This window comes from Drosophila grimshawi, unplaced genomic scaffold (assembly GCF_018153295.1).
Source record: "Drosophila grimshawi isolate 15287-2541.00 unplaced genomic scaffold, ASM1815329v1 contig_1367, whole genome shotgun sequence".
NCBI classification, from domain to species: domain Eukaryota; kingdom Metazoa; phylum Arthropoda; class Insecta; order Diptera; family Drosophilidae; genus Drosophila; species Drosophila grimshawi.
This window is the reverse complement of record NW_025062889.1, coordinates 3,554,458-3,570,960: the sequence shown is the minus strand read 5'-3', so window position 1 is coordinate 3,570,960 and position 16,503 is coordinate 3,554,458. Positions and strand designations below refer to the sequence as shown.

The 16,503-nt window shown below is 38.7% G+C and overlaps 2 protein-coding genes across 2 annotated transcripts; both read left to right on the top strand.

Annotated features, from left to right (window-relative positions):
• The first annotated feature begins 8,713 nt into the window (after positions 1–8,713).
• LOC6568878 lies at positions 8,714–11,071 on the top strand. Its single transcript, XM_043215406.1, has 4 exons — positions 8,714–9,256; positions 9,321–9,548; positions 10,162–10,551; positions 10,614–11,071. The coding sequence occupies exons 1-4, from the start codon at positions 9,049–9,051 to the stop codon at positions 10,829–10,831; spliced, it is 1,044 nt and encodes a 347-aa protein (XP_043071341.1). The 5' UTR covers positions 8,714–9,048; the 3' UTR covers positions 10,832–11,071.
• On the top strand, positions 11,042–14,809 carry LOC6570767 (putative ATP-dependent RNA helicase BoYb). Its single transcript, XM_001996943.3, has 4 exons — positions 11,042–11,057; positions 11,189–12,638; positions 12,696–13,831; positions 13,896–14,809. The coding sequence occupies exons 2-4, from the start codon at positions 11,306–11,308 to the stop codon at positions 14,658–14,660; spliced, it is 3,234 nt and encodes a 1,077-aa protein (XP_001996979.2). The 5' UTR covers positions 11,042–11,057; positions 11,189–11,305; the 3' UTR covers positions 14,661–14,809.
• The last annotated feature ends 1,694 nt before the right edge of the window (positions 14,810–16,503 follow it).

Below are 16,503 nucleotides of genomic sequence, written 5' to 3'. Positions count from 1 at the left end.
CGATTCATTTCATTTTGCACTTCGACTGACATTGAAAAGAGCAGCGAGCAGTGAGCAGAAAAAAAAGTAATAATATAGAGAAAACCTTCACATTGACATTCAAAAAGAATGAAACTTATTTATAGTATATATGCACAAAATATGTCCGTATATATATTTTAAATTAACTCAATTGATGCTGATGTGGGCGGGCAGATAGCAGAGGTTACAAGGGCGCCGGATATATGGATATATGTTTACATATTGCTGAAGGTTTTTTACCTTTCTCCACTCTTTCCCTCTCTCTCTATCGCTCTCTCTTAGTCTCTCTCTCTCTCTCTCTTTCTCTGTCTCTCTCACTTGGTTCGTTAACAAAAGATTTTGCTCAAGGAAATATGAAAAAAAATACATTTATCCTTGATGCAGATTATTGTACTAGTGCAGTAAAATGGAAATGATAATATGTGTTACATTTTAGTTACGAAAGTGTTTTCCATGCAGTTTTTGTAAGCAAGGATGCGAAAATGACAAAACACCAAACATATCAGTAATGCTATCAGCTTGTTAGCTTGTCAGAACTTTTGAATTTTCAACGAAAGAATAGAATGTATAGATAACGAATGAAATTATATCATCAAATATTTATATGTATATTTTTCTGTATCAATTGCATTCGTTTCTCATATTCTGTCGCATTTAATTGGACAAAAGTATATTTGTTTAAAATATTTTATATTATCAAAGAAAAACAAATATATTTTTCTGCATTCAATTCTATTTCCTTCTCAACGCTGACATATTCTATTCTATTTACTTAAAATATTCATTAAAACAGAAAAATAGAATTTGAAATAAATTTTTAAACCACTTTTTTTTAAAGTCAATTTATAAAATTTAATAGGTTTTTCCGAACTATTGCTCAACTTATTACGCTTTGACCAATTTACACGAAGCCTTCCAAGATTAATGAGTGCTTGAGAAAATGACGTGCCGTCAATGACACTTGACGCTGTCGGTTCACACACTTGCACAAAGCACACACACACACACACACACAAGCACACACACACACATAGAAATGTGTGTGTTTTTGTTGGCACCATAACACGATGTGATGTTAACTGTTAGATGTGATGCAATGAGATGAGATGAGATGAGATGTGTAACGATGCGCCCTGTTGTATAATACCGATCCCCTCTCCCCAATCCCCTCTCCTCGCCCCCAACATCCTTTCAGCTCATAGTGTTTTGGTCACGTTTTTATGCGCCATTTTGCCTTTGAGCTTAAACGTAGCTTTTGTTTTTGCTCGACTGTCTGTGTGGCAATATGTTGACAAGTTTGATAATTAGGCATCCAAATGTGCATTTAAGTGTGTGTTGGGGGTGTGAACGTTTTTATGTTGCTGATGAGGTTGCCCGTAGCTAATGAGCTGCTCGCCAACCAGACTGCAACTGGTTTATGGTTTATGTCAGGCAGTTGTTGTATGGGCGGACAAGCATTTGGCATGCTTATCAAGTTATTTCATTAGGTTAGCGCTTTAATTGTTTGGGAATTTCAATTCTAATTTGATGCTTCTGTCAATTCAAATTGTTTTCTAGATTTAATATCATTTGGACAAAATTTAAGCTACTATCTAAAGTAATTAAAGTACGTAATAAGTTAATTGGTAGTTGTTATTTGATGTTTGTTATGTAATTATGGTATTCACCGAATAATCGAATATATCTAAAGTACATTTTTGTAAAACTTTTCGATGATATTCTTCAGCATGATGATAGTTAATCCCCTCTACGATTGTGGGTTGCAACAGTTTTAGCCATAGAATTGGTTGTTTTTACGAAAAGCATTTCTGATGTATATAAAAATTGTATTTATTTGTTTAGTTTATATCATATACTTATTAATTCATTATATACATCATAAATATGTATTAAATTTGGTGTATATTTGATTTATTATCATATTTTATATGTAAATTTTTGTTATTGTTCTGTTATTGAGGCTTTAAAGCGTATTTGGCATTTATACTTGTTCTGGCTTTTAACCACATTGCTGCTGTATTATTTGTTATTGCTGTTTCTCTTTCATGGGCCTGTGGGTGGGTGGGCTCTTGGGACGGGAAAGAGGGCCTCTGAGGCAGAGGCAGAGGCTGTGGTTGCAGCTGCGGCTTTTGTGCTGTGGCATTTGCTTAGCAAATAGTTTTTAATGATTCCAATGCCTGCGGCCAGTTTTCGTGTATATATATATATCTATGTATATATATATTTATATATATAACGCTAAAATCCCCATCCCCTTAACTTGACAATCCCACTCGGATATATAGGACAACAACAAGGACAATAGTAATCGTTTGGCTTTGTGAAAATTGTGCGGCATTTGTTGCAAATAGTTGAAATGTCTGCTGGGTGGCGGGGGTGTTTGAAAGCTAGTTGTTTTAGTGTAGCTATTAAGCTGTTAACATCCAGTTACAATAGCATTAAGAATTCTAACTGTTGTTCATTGATTTATTCGCAAATACACAGCACAAAAGTTGGTACAAGCTCAAAAAAAAGGGAAAAAAAAAGTAAAGTGGTTGGGGGAAAATTGCTAAGCGTATTGCAAAAGTTAAAAGTTTTTGCTCGTGTTTTTGTTTATCGCTGACTTTCTTGTTTTTCGCGGGAAACACAAACTTTTCTCAAACTTGTCTTAGAATCTCTTTTACCAGTATTGCGCAACTGCAAAGATGGCTCATAAAACTAACAAATAAATCAAGTTAACCTTGCAAAGTCGAGGCTGAAATGCTCTTTTAATAAGAAGAACTGTTTATGCATAATTCTAAGAACACTTTTGCTAGCTCTTAAGACTTTCTTTTATTCTAGAAAGATTTCATGCTAAATTTGATATAATGCAGTCTTAACTGATTTACGTTATTAAATGCGTAATTCACTTCATGATAAAATCAAAATGTCCTCTTCAAAATTATTTAAATATAAGTTTGCAGTAGTTTTTTCAACTTTATGATTTGCCATGCTGCAGCAATGCTTACTGCAAATGCAAATAATGTGGAAGTTTAGACAGCTAATGCCTATGCTTGTCTCAAAGTAAAATAAAATATATAAAGACAAGAAACTCAAGGCAGAAGTGGTAATTAAAAATGAGGCTTTTAAATATTTGTATATAATTATGAAAATCGTACAAATAAAACACATCTATCTACATGTGCCAGAAAATTACTTGAAAACGATAAAGATTTAAAAAAAAATGCAAATAATTTAAGCATGGAGGCCATAAGGCACTTATATTTGAACATTTACAAGCTTAAGTTGCCAAAAGGGAATTCCCCAAAAAGTGAGAAAAAATAGAGGAAAAAGAGAAATGAACGCCCAAAACAATTACTCATAACAGCTACTTACTATAGCCGTTTCAGTTGTATTGTTGGCAACACAAGCACCAAACACAACCACAGACACAGACACACCCGCACACCCGCACACACACACACAGGCAGAAACGTTTACAAAAGTTTACAAAAGCCGATTGCCATCATATTTCAGAGTTGCCAGATGTTTGCAGCGTTGCCAACAAAACTTGCTGAGAACTTCTTAAAGTGCTGAATCATGCCACAGACACACACACTCACACACACACACACACTCACACACACACACACACTCACACACACACACATATGATATAATTATTGTTCAACGGCATCTCCATAAATATACAAACATATGTTAGTGTGAGTGTGTTAAAAGCCCCAAAAGTAGCAATTAAGTGTTACGTATACGACAGGAGGTGCCCCGAAGGATGTTGAGACTAAAACTGGTTTTTATGGATGGGTTTTTTTGTGTTTTTGTTGTGTTTTTGTTGTGTTTTGTGTTTTAGATCCCAGTTTCGTTTTGTTTGGTCAATTCGAGTGTGAAAATGTTCTCGAGGGTTTTTCCCTATTTTGTGGCTGTTGTTGTTGCTGTTGTTGGTGCTGCTTTTGTTGTTGTTAGTGCAGCTCTCGCTTGTTTACACACAGGCTCACACAGGCACACACAGCCATTGACCTTGGGCTATGGTGCAATGTGCAAGCGCATGGAACGAAACGCATTGCTCGTGCCCCAGGGTCGCCAGTGTGGGCGTGGCTGATGCATTATAGCCTTTTTTATTCCAGCATCTTGTTTGGCCCCTAGCAGCGTTTTCCGTTTTGAACATTTCTTTTTTGTGTTCGTTTTTTGTTTTTCATTTTTTTTTCATTTTTAGTATACCCTTGAGTAGAAATGGCCACAATTGTAGTTTATTATATGAATTATTTAAGCTCGGGGGAAGCAAAATGAATCTATGCCTAGAGCTGCATATCTAAAACATCGATATGGTAAACGTTGTTAAATTTATGAGAATTTATTATAAAAGCATACAGCTAAAGAATTTGATGTCAGAAAAACTTCAGACAAAATATCTTTTACGCAAAATGTATAGTTGAACTAGTTAAAATAAAAACGTCAACTGTTTTCAATTTGATTAAGTGCAGAGTTTTTCTCTTTTCTATTAACTCGTTTTGAGCTTCGCATATTCAAAGTTCTTTGCAATTAAAAACTTATATTCTTTCTTGATAAAATTAAATAGATATGCTAAAATTGAATGAAACAATTTGGGTATCAAAAAGCACTTCTCCAGTGTTTTGTAAAAGTTTCTTGGCCCACTCATTTTTATTTATTTATTTTTTGTTGGCATTTCTATATGCACTTGTCAAATTTGTGCTGCTATTTGCAAATGGAAGCACAAGAGAATTTCATCAAGAGCAACATCCACATCCACATCATCATAATGATGATTGTAATCGTTTGTCGCCTTCATTCTCGTCATTTGTGTTGTGTTGTTGCACAATTCTGGGCAATTTTTTAAGTGGCCATCATTTTGCTGAGAAATGATTTGGCGGCACTGCGGGGTGTGGGTCGTGTAGAGTGAGTGTCGAAATGCTTGAACTTGATCCTACGAAGGCTGCACACAATCAACAAATAAGGACAACAGCCTCGACCTTTTGCTTTGCGATTCTCTGGCGGCATTTTGCATGGGGTTGCATGCAGCAGCTGCCAAAAAAAAATGAAAATATAAATAAAATTGAAAAATCAGCACGTAAAGCAAACTGCTGACAGTTTTCTTTCTTTATGTATATTGTTGTTGTTATTGCTATTGTCCTGTTGCTGCAGCTGTACAATCTAACAGTAAACTGATAGAAACCTGACCTGAGGCCCGGGCCATCCCCGGGGCAGTAATATCGATTGTTGAGCACTCTCGTCGAAAACCATTCGACAACGCATGCAAGTTCGCTTTTCAGCAATGAATTCCATTGAAATTCACCTGTTTGGAATGTATAAATGGGGCTGGTGTGGTCTGGAGGGGATCATCGCATGACAAAACAAATTTTACGAGCAACTGCATTTTTTTTTTTTTTGAATAACCTTTTCGGTTTGCGGTTGCCTTTCAGTGGCATCGTTTGTCATTTTTTATACCCTTTTTCCTTGGTTAAGTCTGCAACAGACTTTCAGCATGCTGAATGGGGGCGAATTATATGACATGAATATGTAAATGAATGGGTGTCGCCACAACTGTGTTGAGAGTTTAAGTTATTGTGTTTGTCTGAGATATGCTTATTTGATTAGTTAAGGGCAATATGGAACATTGTCTTCTTTTGCACATCTATCATATCCAATTTGTTTGACTTGAATTCTTACTTGATAACAAAAATAACAAAAATTTGTAGCTCAAGTAAAACATATTTATAGTATTCAAAAATACTTATAGTTATCCGGCTAGTTTTGCCCTAAGCTGTAAGACATTTTTTTCTTTGAGCGTATTTAATATTCAATATTCTCGAGAGCTAGCTGGCATTTCTCCTGCCTTTTTGTCGCTAACTTCAACTGCATAAAATATTCATGTGACTGAGGCAGGGCGCCCGGCGATGTCGTCCTTGACAGCTGGGTTTTGATCCTTGACGGTTGTTGGTAATCGCAAATTCAGCGCTAAATCTCAATCAAAATGCGCGTAAAGTGCCATTTCACTTAATTTTTATGAATTCAAAATGTGCCATTTGTGTTGATTGAAAGGAACTTCCCCAAAAAAATAAAAAAATAAAACATCAACCGAAAATGTTAAATGAAAATGGGGTTTCCAACGTGAGCTCAAGCTGAAAGATCCACGAAGAGACCATTTCTGATAGCTTTACGTTTCCTGAAATATTTTTAAAATTACTTAACAATATGCTGTCTGAGGAATGTGGCTGTTATATCATCAAATCGTTGCCACACATGTGCATACAAATTTAACTTTAACTTGACAAGCAGACGAGGAAACCAAATGCAATTTCGTTGATGGCAAAATGTAACTTTTTAAATTCGAAATTAAGGAAATTTTTACTATTTTTTTCAAGGACTGAACTGCTTGCAAATGTTATTTACATTTGCATGTTGCCCCCCAAAAAAATAACAGAAACTCGACTCGAATTGCATTTCCATTTAATTCGCTCAATTTGTCGCCAGTTTATTTTTTTAATGTCGCCGACTGTAAAAAAAAAATGCAAGCGTTGCCTTGCCTTGAAGACAAAATGCGCTTCATTTGAATTTCGAAGCAAATATGAGAATAACAGCACCAAAACCAACAACAGCAACGAGCAGAAGAAGAAGAGGAAGAGTGAGAAAAAGTGACAAAGAGTTGAGAGAAGTCCTGACATACCTCGGCTAAGTGAATTAATGCTTACGTGCGCCAAGTTTTTTAAGTGATGTTTTCATCTTTTTATACATTTTTTTTCTCTCTGCAATTCTTTTTACGTAGCGCATACATTTTGTGTATGTCGGTTCTTTTTTTGTGTTTAAAATTTGCAATTTAAATGTAATATCTCAACTGTTTGGTTGGCTTATGACAAGTGCAAGCGTACTGACTTAACAGCCATCGACAGGATGCAGGGGGAGAGGCTTGGGGGCTGTTCGTCCCCCTGTCCTTTGCATCAGATGTGAATGATGACCACAGATATAAACTGGAGAGGATGTGACACCAGTTTTGATTCCATTTTGAAGAGGTAACAAAGATGTTGCAATCCTCAAAAGTCGAAAGCACTGCATTTATTGCAACTCGTTCTCGTTTCCAATTGAAATTAAAGAGTCACGTTCGAGTATATTCATATTATTCATATATGTCCCAACTCTCTCTCTGTCAATCCTAAAAAGGCTGCCACATTTCATGGCTATGAAATTTTGTATAAATTTCAATAGAAATTTGTTCATTGGACTGCAAACGTTTTTGCAAAAATTCGCACGTTTTATGACAACATGAAATACAGCTTATATATATAAAATGTACATATCTAGATGCGTGCATGGAAAATCGGCAATATTCAACCAAAGCCTAGTAAAGCTGGCAAGCATTTGCTTTTTTAGGCGTTCACAGCCAACATATCATCAAGTTTGGCACGCAGCACACATTTTGGTTTTATATGCTTTTTCATTTGTTTAAACTACATTTATTTCGATATGAGAATTCAAAACTGATTAAAGTCCACATGTTCATTATTATGTTTTATATGTTAAATCGATCCGTAGACATAGACTTTAAGTAGTTGTTATTCTTGGTTGAAAAACTGTGATTTAAATTTTTAATTAAAATATATATTTAAGAAAATACATCAATAAGTAATTGTGAATTCCCTAAGGTAAGTATCTGGGGTATTCATGGATGCACAAAGAAAACAGTAATTTAATATAAACAAAATTCCTATATGAACATATCATCTCTGTGGCCAAGTCCAAATTGGGCACATTGCCCACATTTGTCTGACGCTTGAAAAGCAGCCAAGTGTTCCTCGGGTTTCATTGGTTCAGCAGCGACAACAGCAAGCCTTTATACAACTTTGGTGTTGAAATTCGGCTCTTCAGCTCATCAATTAAAATGAACAGCATGTTTCTATTGATCCAGTTATCCATCGAACAATAGTAATTTGTGTGCCGCTAAACCATTCTTCTGCCTTTGTTGGATAAGCAAGCCTGAGTTCGAGTACGCGTTTCGATTGTCGAGCAATACAAAAAACAAGCGCAATGTGCCAAATTTTAGATACAGATGAGGAGGAGCCGCTGTCCAATGCCATAGAAGTAGAAAGGCTTGATTTGGCCGCTTCTGATCCAACACTGCCAGAGCAAGTCAATTTTCCGCTGTTCAAGTGGCACAATAATTGCTTTTGGCGGCGATGACCTGATCAACAGCAACATGTTGTCCAATCTAATTGAATGTCTGGAGCAGCAGTCTGAAGCCGCCTGGTTGTTGTCTTGCATAACAATTGGGTGCTTCGAATCAAACCAATCAAATGGCTGCAGCTGGGGCCCCTCTTTGGTCAAATAGTAAACATATCCACTGTCAGTAAACAAGTCCTATCTTTGAAAATGAGGCTCGATTCTAGTTCGAAATTTATGTTCAAATTATACTTATACTTATACAAATTGTGGTCAAAACACAATTTTATCAATTGTGATCGGATTTTCAAAAACTTCAACTTTTTGATCGTTGCTTTATCTTTAGAAAATAGCAACATTAAAAGTTGAAAACGCTCAAAAATTGCTTTTGGAATGAATCAAAACTTTCGGCAGCCATAACTTTGTTAAATGTTGTTTAATCATGGCTTGCCCTCTACAAAAATTCTACATTCAAACTTGAAAACGCGATGCTGACTCAATTTGCATGTTCAAATTATGCTCCGACAATAAGCTTGGAGGAACGAGTGAAAACTTTGCACAGCCACAACTTTTCTGTTGGCGTTTCATTTGGTATTCGATTTTGTCAAAAAGCAGTCAATATTTAAATCATATTCGTGAAGCAGACGCTTATAAACTTTCTCCACTTCAGTACATATAGTATATGGCCATAATAGAAATCAATTGAAACTGGCTGGCGATGTCGCTGGCGCGTCGCTCGCACAACTGTTTTGTGGGATGTGTGGATGTGTGTGGGTGGTGGTGTTCTTCCGACTTGCCCAAGAGATAAGCACTCGAAGCAGAAGTTTTTGCTGAGACAGAGGCAGCCGTGGAAGTTGCAGTCATTTAGTCATTAACGAAATGGATTTTGGCCAGAGCACACGATGCATTTCCATTAGTTGGGCAATATTAATCATAGTCTGTCAGGCGACGAGGAGCAGAGCAGAGCAGAGTTCTGGCCAGAACTTTGTGCTCTATATGCCCGCACTCAATGCTGTCTACTGCAGTCATCGTGTCCTCTTTCTGACCATCCTAGGCACTTTATCTTTGACGCTGCTCGGCTGCGTGGGTAAGTGTTTTGAGTACTGTGTGTGTGTGTTGCAAGTCTGGTCAAGTTACACTGCTCGTTTAAGGATGCATTTGCTGCTGCTGCTGCCGTTTGTCGCGTCGCCAAACTGAGAGCCTCGACGCCTATGCTCCGAGAACGCAGAGTATTGTCTGGCCACCACTGCCGGAGGAAACTGCTCATGTGGTCAAAGTTACTTTTCTTCATGCACCCGGCGCAGTTGATTGCCTGTGTCGACGCTGCTATGAGGCAAGGAATATGCGATGCCTCGAAGATTGCCTCAACTCAACGGAATGTTGAGTGTTGTGAATGCTTTTTTGGACAAGTGATTTATTTTAAAATCATTTCTAAGTAACTATAACCACCATAATCGACGAAGGATATTACTTAAATAAATGTACAAAATGTATCAATAAACTTGCGCTTCTTCCTTATTAAAAGATCGTTTTAATTTTGTTATTTTATTTAGTTTAAATTCGTTGTGAAATTAACAAAATAGATTGCTAAATGAGAGGTTTTCCAAGAGCTTTATGATATGCTTAAGAATAATATAATTGCTCTTGGTTGATACAAGCTATAAATCAACATAATTAAATTGTACTTTCAAATTATATTCACAGAATATTTTTAGTTGCAAGACAAATACTTAAAATGTCAATTTAATTGTTATTTTCTCTAATAGACTCCGCTGAAAAACAGGAACTTTCTTGAATTTACTAAATTTATCAATTATCACTATTAATCATTGATAATTCGCAATTTGCGATTCTCGACTGAGTTAACTGACTTAAGAACTTAAGAAACAGATTCACAAGTGCTATACTTCATTTAATTGTACTTGTGTGGCAAACAATAACATATGCTCGGTGCCTGCCTTTGCCCGCAGCTGTTTTCGAGTTTAACTGAAGCTCAGCTAGCAGAAGGGCTAAGTCTTCATCACCAGGTTTTTGCCGGTTTAAGCTTTAGTTTGTGGGCTAGCACCAAGGCAACCACCACGGGCAATATAATAATACTAAATATGCTGTCGACACAAGAGGCAAGAAATATGGAAAAGTTGCTGCTGCTGTTGCTGCTGGTCTTGGATAATCCTGGTTTTATTGAAACCAACTTGTTGCCAGATTATTACTGGCCAAATGGGAGCCAGTCTGTGCAGGAGGACGATAATGTGACAAGTTATTCGAATGACTATGAAATTAATAGCGATACTAACGAAAACAGTAGCATTTTAATGTCTATGGATCTGCGCATGAAAATCGCATTCTTTGCCCTGATGATTCACATTGTCATCGTGGGTGGCGGTAGGTTTTCCATTTTCAAATATCAACGGGCAACTTGTTCGCTAATCTGGCAACTTTGGCAGGTATTATTATTTATAGCTTTGTTTACTGTAAATCGTGGTCCAATAACAGACGTCTGGTAAAAGAGACGAAGGAGTTAAAGCGTCGTCTGCAAAATCCACTCGCTGTGCAGCATTTGACCAACACACCGAATTGTCCCTGTCATGGGTGTCGTGTGGCAAGACAAATGCTGAACGGTCTGATTGTGCAACAGATCATTACGGAACGTTCAGAGCGCTAGAAGGCTGTAAATGTTAAGCATTGAATGTGTTCATGTTATTTATGCAAATTTTTGGGCATACTTTGATAGCTGTACGCCTGCGAGCTTGAAGCACCTTGTGCTATTCAAAAATATAATTGCAGCACCCTGTTAAATTGTGCTTGACCTGCTGTAAAGTGTGTATAGTGTAGATAGGCAAAATAAGTTTTGCTATCAGTGCTTAATGTGAATATGCAGAAATATAATTGTATGTAATACATTGTTGACCTGTATTTAGTTGCTCCACATATAAGTTGTTCGCCAATGTTATGCCTATCTGCATTCCTTAGAACAGCCAAATAATCATTTATTTGCTTATCCATTTGATCTGTTATTTAGCATTGCCAAAATTGTGCAGCACTGTAATCGATTGGCAAGAGAAGTTTTGCGATCGCAGCCAACTTAATTTGACGCATCATCATCTGTCAAGCTATTTGCACAATTGGAAAATTAAAAATGAATTATCAAGCAAAGAGTTTGTTTGTGTCAAACAAAGAAATGTTTCTTTCCGATAGCAACAACAATAGCGATGCGGATAGTTTGTACAACGAGGTGCACGAGACTCTGCCACCGTTAACATATCACGAATTGCCGCTGCTGGCGGCAAATTGCTCGGAGTACGCCGTTGCCCATTCAAATGGGAATTTGCAGCCGGCGCGTAACATGAACGAGGTGTGCTTCTTGCCGCACATACAAGAGAGCATGCGTCGTCTGCGTCTCGTGCAATTGCTGCGCCTGCAGAGCTATGCGTGGCCACATTTGGGACAGGGAGCCGGATATGGCGCTGTGATTGTGAGTGCGCCGAAAAGTGGGCGGACGTTGAGCTATGTGCCGCCCCTCTGCCAGCTGGTGTGCAGCGAACTGCAAGAGCAACGTTGTCGTCAACATCGCTGGAATCTGCATGGACCCATTGCGCTGGTGGTCGGCGCTGACTTGACGCGTCTCCGGCAAATTGGTGCGTTGTGCAATGCGATGCTGCGCAAGGGCAGAAACGAGGAGTGGTTGACGTTGGTGCTAACGGTATCATCGGCACGCTCCGTGGAGTTCTTTCAGCGACTGCTCAACGGCGTCGGTTGTCTGCTTGCGACGCCAGCTCAGTTTTTGTGGCTATGCGAGAATAATATCACATTGCCATCTTTGAGATTTGTCGCCTATGATGATGTGGATTTAATGCCGGGCGAGCAGCTGCAGCAGGCTCACAAACAACTGCTCGGTCTGGTCAAGCAGCAAGCTCCGCAGCTGGTGATCACCACGCAATCCTATAAACCACAATTGCTGCGCATGCTGCACGAATTTAATGCACATCGCCTGCTTCTGTTCGGGGATGTGCTCGAGGCTGCTATTTATGGCGGCGCTCGCATGCGCATTGATCTTCTCAAGCGGGAGGATAAACAGCAGAAGCTGTTGCATCTGCTCGAACAGCGACCACCGCATCTTCTACGCACCGTTATCAATTGCCAAACAGATGCGGATATATGTGAGCTGATGGAGATGCTCGAGGCACATGGCTATCGCTGTCTGCCTTACTATCAGACAGCTGATCTAACTGTGCGTGAGCATGTGCATCGCTGGATGCAGCAGACACGCGGCGAGCTGCTGCTCCGGACCGATCACTGTCCCGAGCTGGATATACGGCATGCGCACACCCTGCTCCACTACAGCATGAGCGATACATGGAGTAAGTTCAAGTTCAGGCATCTCACGTTGGCCGACAATCTGCGCAATTGCTTCAAGGATAGCCAATTGGAAGTGGAGTCAAAGCAAGGCGCTGAGCGGCACTTGGAGCAGAGTGAGCTATAAATATAAAATATATAACTAGAAATTTATACCTCCTTTGCATTTTTAGAATCACTACTTTCACTGGTTTTCCTGGACGAGAGCAACAACAATCAGTTGCCACGTCTCGTGAACTTTCTGCAAATGCATCAGGCGGTGGATGAGCGCGTGGTGCAACTGGCACGTCAAATACGCGATGAGCAGGAGCGCTCCAAGTGCAATGAGCCGGCGCTGTGTGATCTGCTGCTGAGTTTGGGCGATTGCAAGGATAGGCAGTGCGAGCAGCGCCATCAGCTGGTGCCCTGGGATCGTCAACTCTGCGCCCAGACGCCAGCCAGTGGCGATGTGAAACTGCAACTGATCCGTGTCTATTCGCCAGCGCATTATTGCGTACGTGTGTTGGAGCACTTGCCGCCGGGTGGCAACTGGCAGCCTGTGCCGCGTCAGGCAACGCTCGAGCTGCAGCTGCAGCTGTTGCAGTCGCAGGAGTGTGTGCGTCATTGGCCACCGGTGGCCAAAGAAATATGCGTTTATCGCAATGCTAATGGCTATGAACGTGTGCGAATTTTGCGCGTGGCACCCATCACCCAAGTGAATCTCTCACGCACCGATATCGCTGTGGAGGTGCAAGCGATGGATGTGGACACGCGACAGTTTAAGACAACAAGCGGCAAGTTGTACATCTGCCCCGAGCAACTGCGCGACAAGCCAGCCTTAACGATTGATCTGCGCATACTTGGCTTGGTGCCTTTCGCCGGCGAACGCAGCTGGCATGCGGCGGATGGCCAGCAGTGTGGCAAGTGGTTAGATGCTGTGCCCCAGCCCAATTTCCTGCAGGCCAGCATTGTTGTGTCATTGATGCACACACTCTTTGTGCAGGACTTGGCTGCGACGAGCTATGCGCCCAGCTTGAAGATGCATGTGCGCCGATTTACGATGTGTGCTCAGCTCAAGCGCGAACAATTGGCCAAAAAATGTGAGCTGGCAATTGCAAGACTTATGGAATTTTTGGAAAGAGACAAAGATTCTCAGGCAGTTGTCGAACCGGAGCCCGTGCATCCACCAAGCAACGTGGTTAAATTGGACACCATGGAACCACTCACGGGCAGATGTGGCTACTTTGTAAAAATGGCAATGCAGTTGGGCAAAGAGAATCGATTGCGCCAGGAGCGGCAACTACTCAAACAGGAGTCAACGGAGACAAAGGTTAGCTTAGTTCCAACTAAACAATAGTCGGCATTGTTAATTATATACTTTTTCTTGTTGGCAGCCTGCAAAGCCAGAGTCTGTGGACAGCGTTGAAGCCCTATACAGTTGCCTAATGAACTGCACACTGTTGGAGCTAACCGAGGAGCAACAGAAGCAGCCACAAAGCGATGTGCCCCAAACTCTGCTCAATCAAATCATGTTGACGGACATGGAGCTTCCAGAGTTAGATCAACGACCTGTGACTGCGGCTGTTCAGGACAAGCTGGAGAAAGTCATGACTCATGGAGAAACTCATGATATTCAATATCAGATGCCGGCAAATATTCGACGCCCCAAGGTGATTTACTATCAGACGCGTTGCACGCTTGAGTTGCAGATTATATTGCCTGAGGCGGAAATGGAATATGAGGCAGTACTGCAAAATGGTTCTTGCATTGCATTCTGGACAATTGCTGAGCCCGTTTATCAGTTTACATTGAATACCCATTGTCCATATCAGCAGCTGAGTCATCATATGCAGGGACGCACTGTCTATTTGAGCATACTCAAAACACTGGCTGTCATTTATCCACTTGATTTTGGTTTCTATCGATTTATGCACGCACATCATGAGAAACTGCATCTTTTGGAAGAGGCGCGTCGTGCTCGAATTGCTAATTTTGAAGCTCACCTCCTGCACAAGGGTTACATTAAGGGCAGAGTCATCAAGCGTGTAAATAGCTCGGATGAACTGAGTAGCGGAGATCAGGATGAAGATCAGTCATATGATCCTCGCCAAGAGCATGTGGAACGCGCTCGTGGCAATAATGAATTGAATTCTGATTAGGTATTCGTGCAGGAAATTTCTCCTTTTATACCATTTAATCATGTTTAGTTGTATTTAAATTTTACTACATTTGATTATGGATATTTGCCATATATGAATTCATTTTCCTATTATTTCTGCAACATTAAGCAAACTGACTTTCAAGAACTATTAAAAAGTATAGAATTATATAGTACTATATCTTACGTTAAGTTCCTATAGTATGTTATTGGATTACTCATGCACAGAGTATTATAATTTTTTTATTTCTAAAAGTTCAATTCCTTATTAGTATTTATTACATTTTTCATCAAGAGGACAAGCTTGGTATGTAGAGTTATAGTTTGATTGTCTGCTTTATAATTTGTATAGAACCTCAAATAAATCAAACTTTAACGAACGACTGTTTGTCTATACGAAAGTTATTTAAAAAAAAAATTATAATTATGAATTTTAAAATATAACGACAATTAAGAAGCGGAAAATATATCTATATGTTTAATTAAATTGATAGAGAAACAATGTGTTTTATCTTTATCATTATCTTTGATTATCTATTACTCCATTAACAGTAGTATTGAGTAATAGTTCCTCAACTATGAAAAAATATTTGGAAAATAACTTAAATGTATTGTCTAATAATAAATAAATGCATGGAAACCATTTACAGAAATGTATTATAATGACAATTTCATAAAGTATTTGTATATACTACATAGTCATCAACTACAAAAATAAGCGAAATAGAATTTTTCTTATGAATAGTTCAATTTTTGATGTATCATACCCATTGAAACTTAACCAATCAAATGCCAATTGTTCTCATTTCAATCAAAAGTCGTCGGCATTGTTTTTGTTGCTGTTGTTCTTGTTGCTGTTGTCGTTGTTGTTGTTGTGACTGTCACTCTGCTTTGTTTTATAGAAATGCAATGTGCATTTGGCTGACAGAACAGGTAAATGGGAAAACATAAAACAGAAACGTGGCTGTCATTTTTGCACAAGTGTTGCACAAGCCATGTGACAGCGTTAAGCACGACTACAAACTCTACTATATATGTACATACATATGGAAATATATATACTTCTATACTATATATTTTTATATGAAGCAAGTCAGCAAATGTCCTGTGGCATAAATAAGCTCTGCCTGAAAAACAGTTTGCGTGAAAAACTTTGCACTTAAAAAAAATATTGATTGTTGATAACCATCAACAATTCAACTATTTGTACATAACAGCCGAAAAAAGACTTGCATTTTAATAAAATTTAAATGACGGTAAACTGTAAACGCTGCCAAGCGTTTTTGTGCAAATATTGAATAACAACAAAAAATGGAATAAACGGTTCAGTTCCGACAATTTGCCAAGCATTTATTTCGCCACAACAGTGGTGTTGTAAGCCTAATTGGCATGGTTTGCAGATTCTTTATTGCAAATTCCACGAATTATTCAAATAAAAACAAAACTTAATTATTTTACAGTTAGTCAGAATTTTACGATTTTGGTTTATTAAATGCTGTGCGGAGTTTATTAAATGAAATATTTGGCAAAGAACTTTGAAAACTTTACTTGTCCAGTTAATTATCAGCAAACTTGCCATTGAGTCCTTTATTTTTAATTGTACAATTAAACAAGATAATAAATAATAGCCAAAGTGTGCAAAACTTAACATAAATTTGGAGGACAATTTGATTATATGTTGTATTGTTCTTGAGGCGAAATCAGGTGGAGAAATGCATTCATTTTGGAAATCTAATCAGTTTTAAACAGTTCGTTAAACGCTAACCGGAGATGTAAAGATAAAGAACTAGTTATATGAACTTTATTATTTGAGTAGATAGTATTGTCTTATATAATTTGGAATA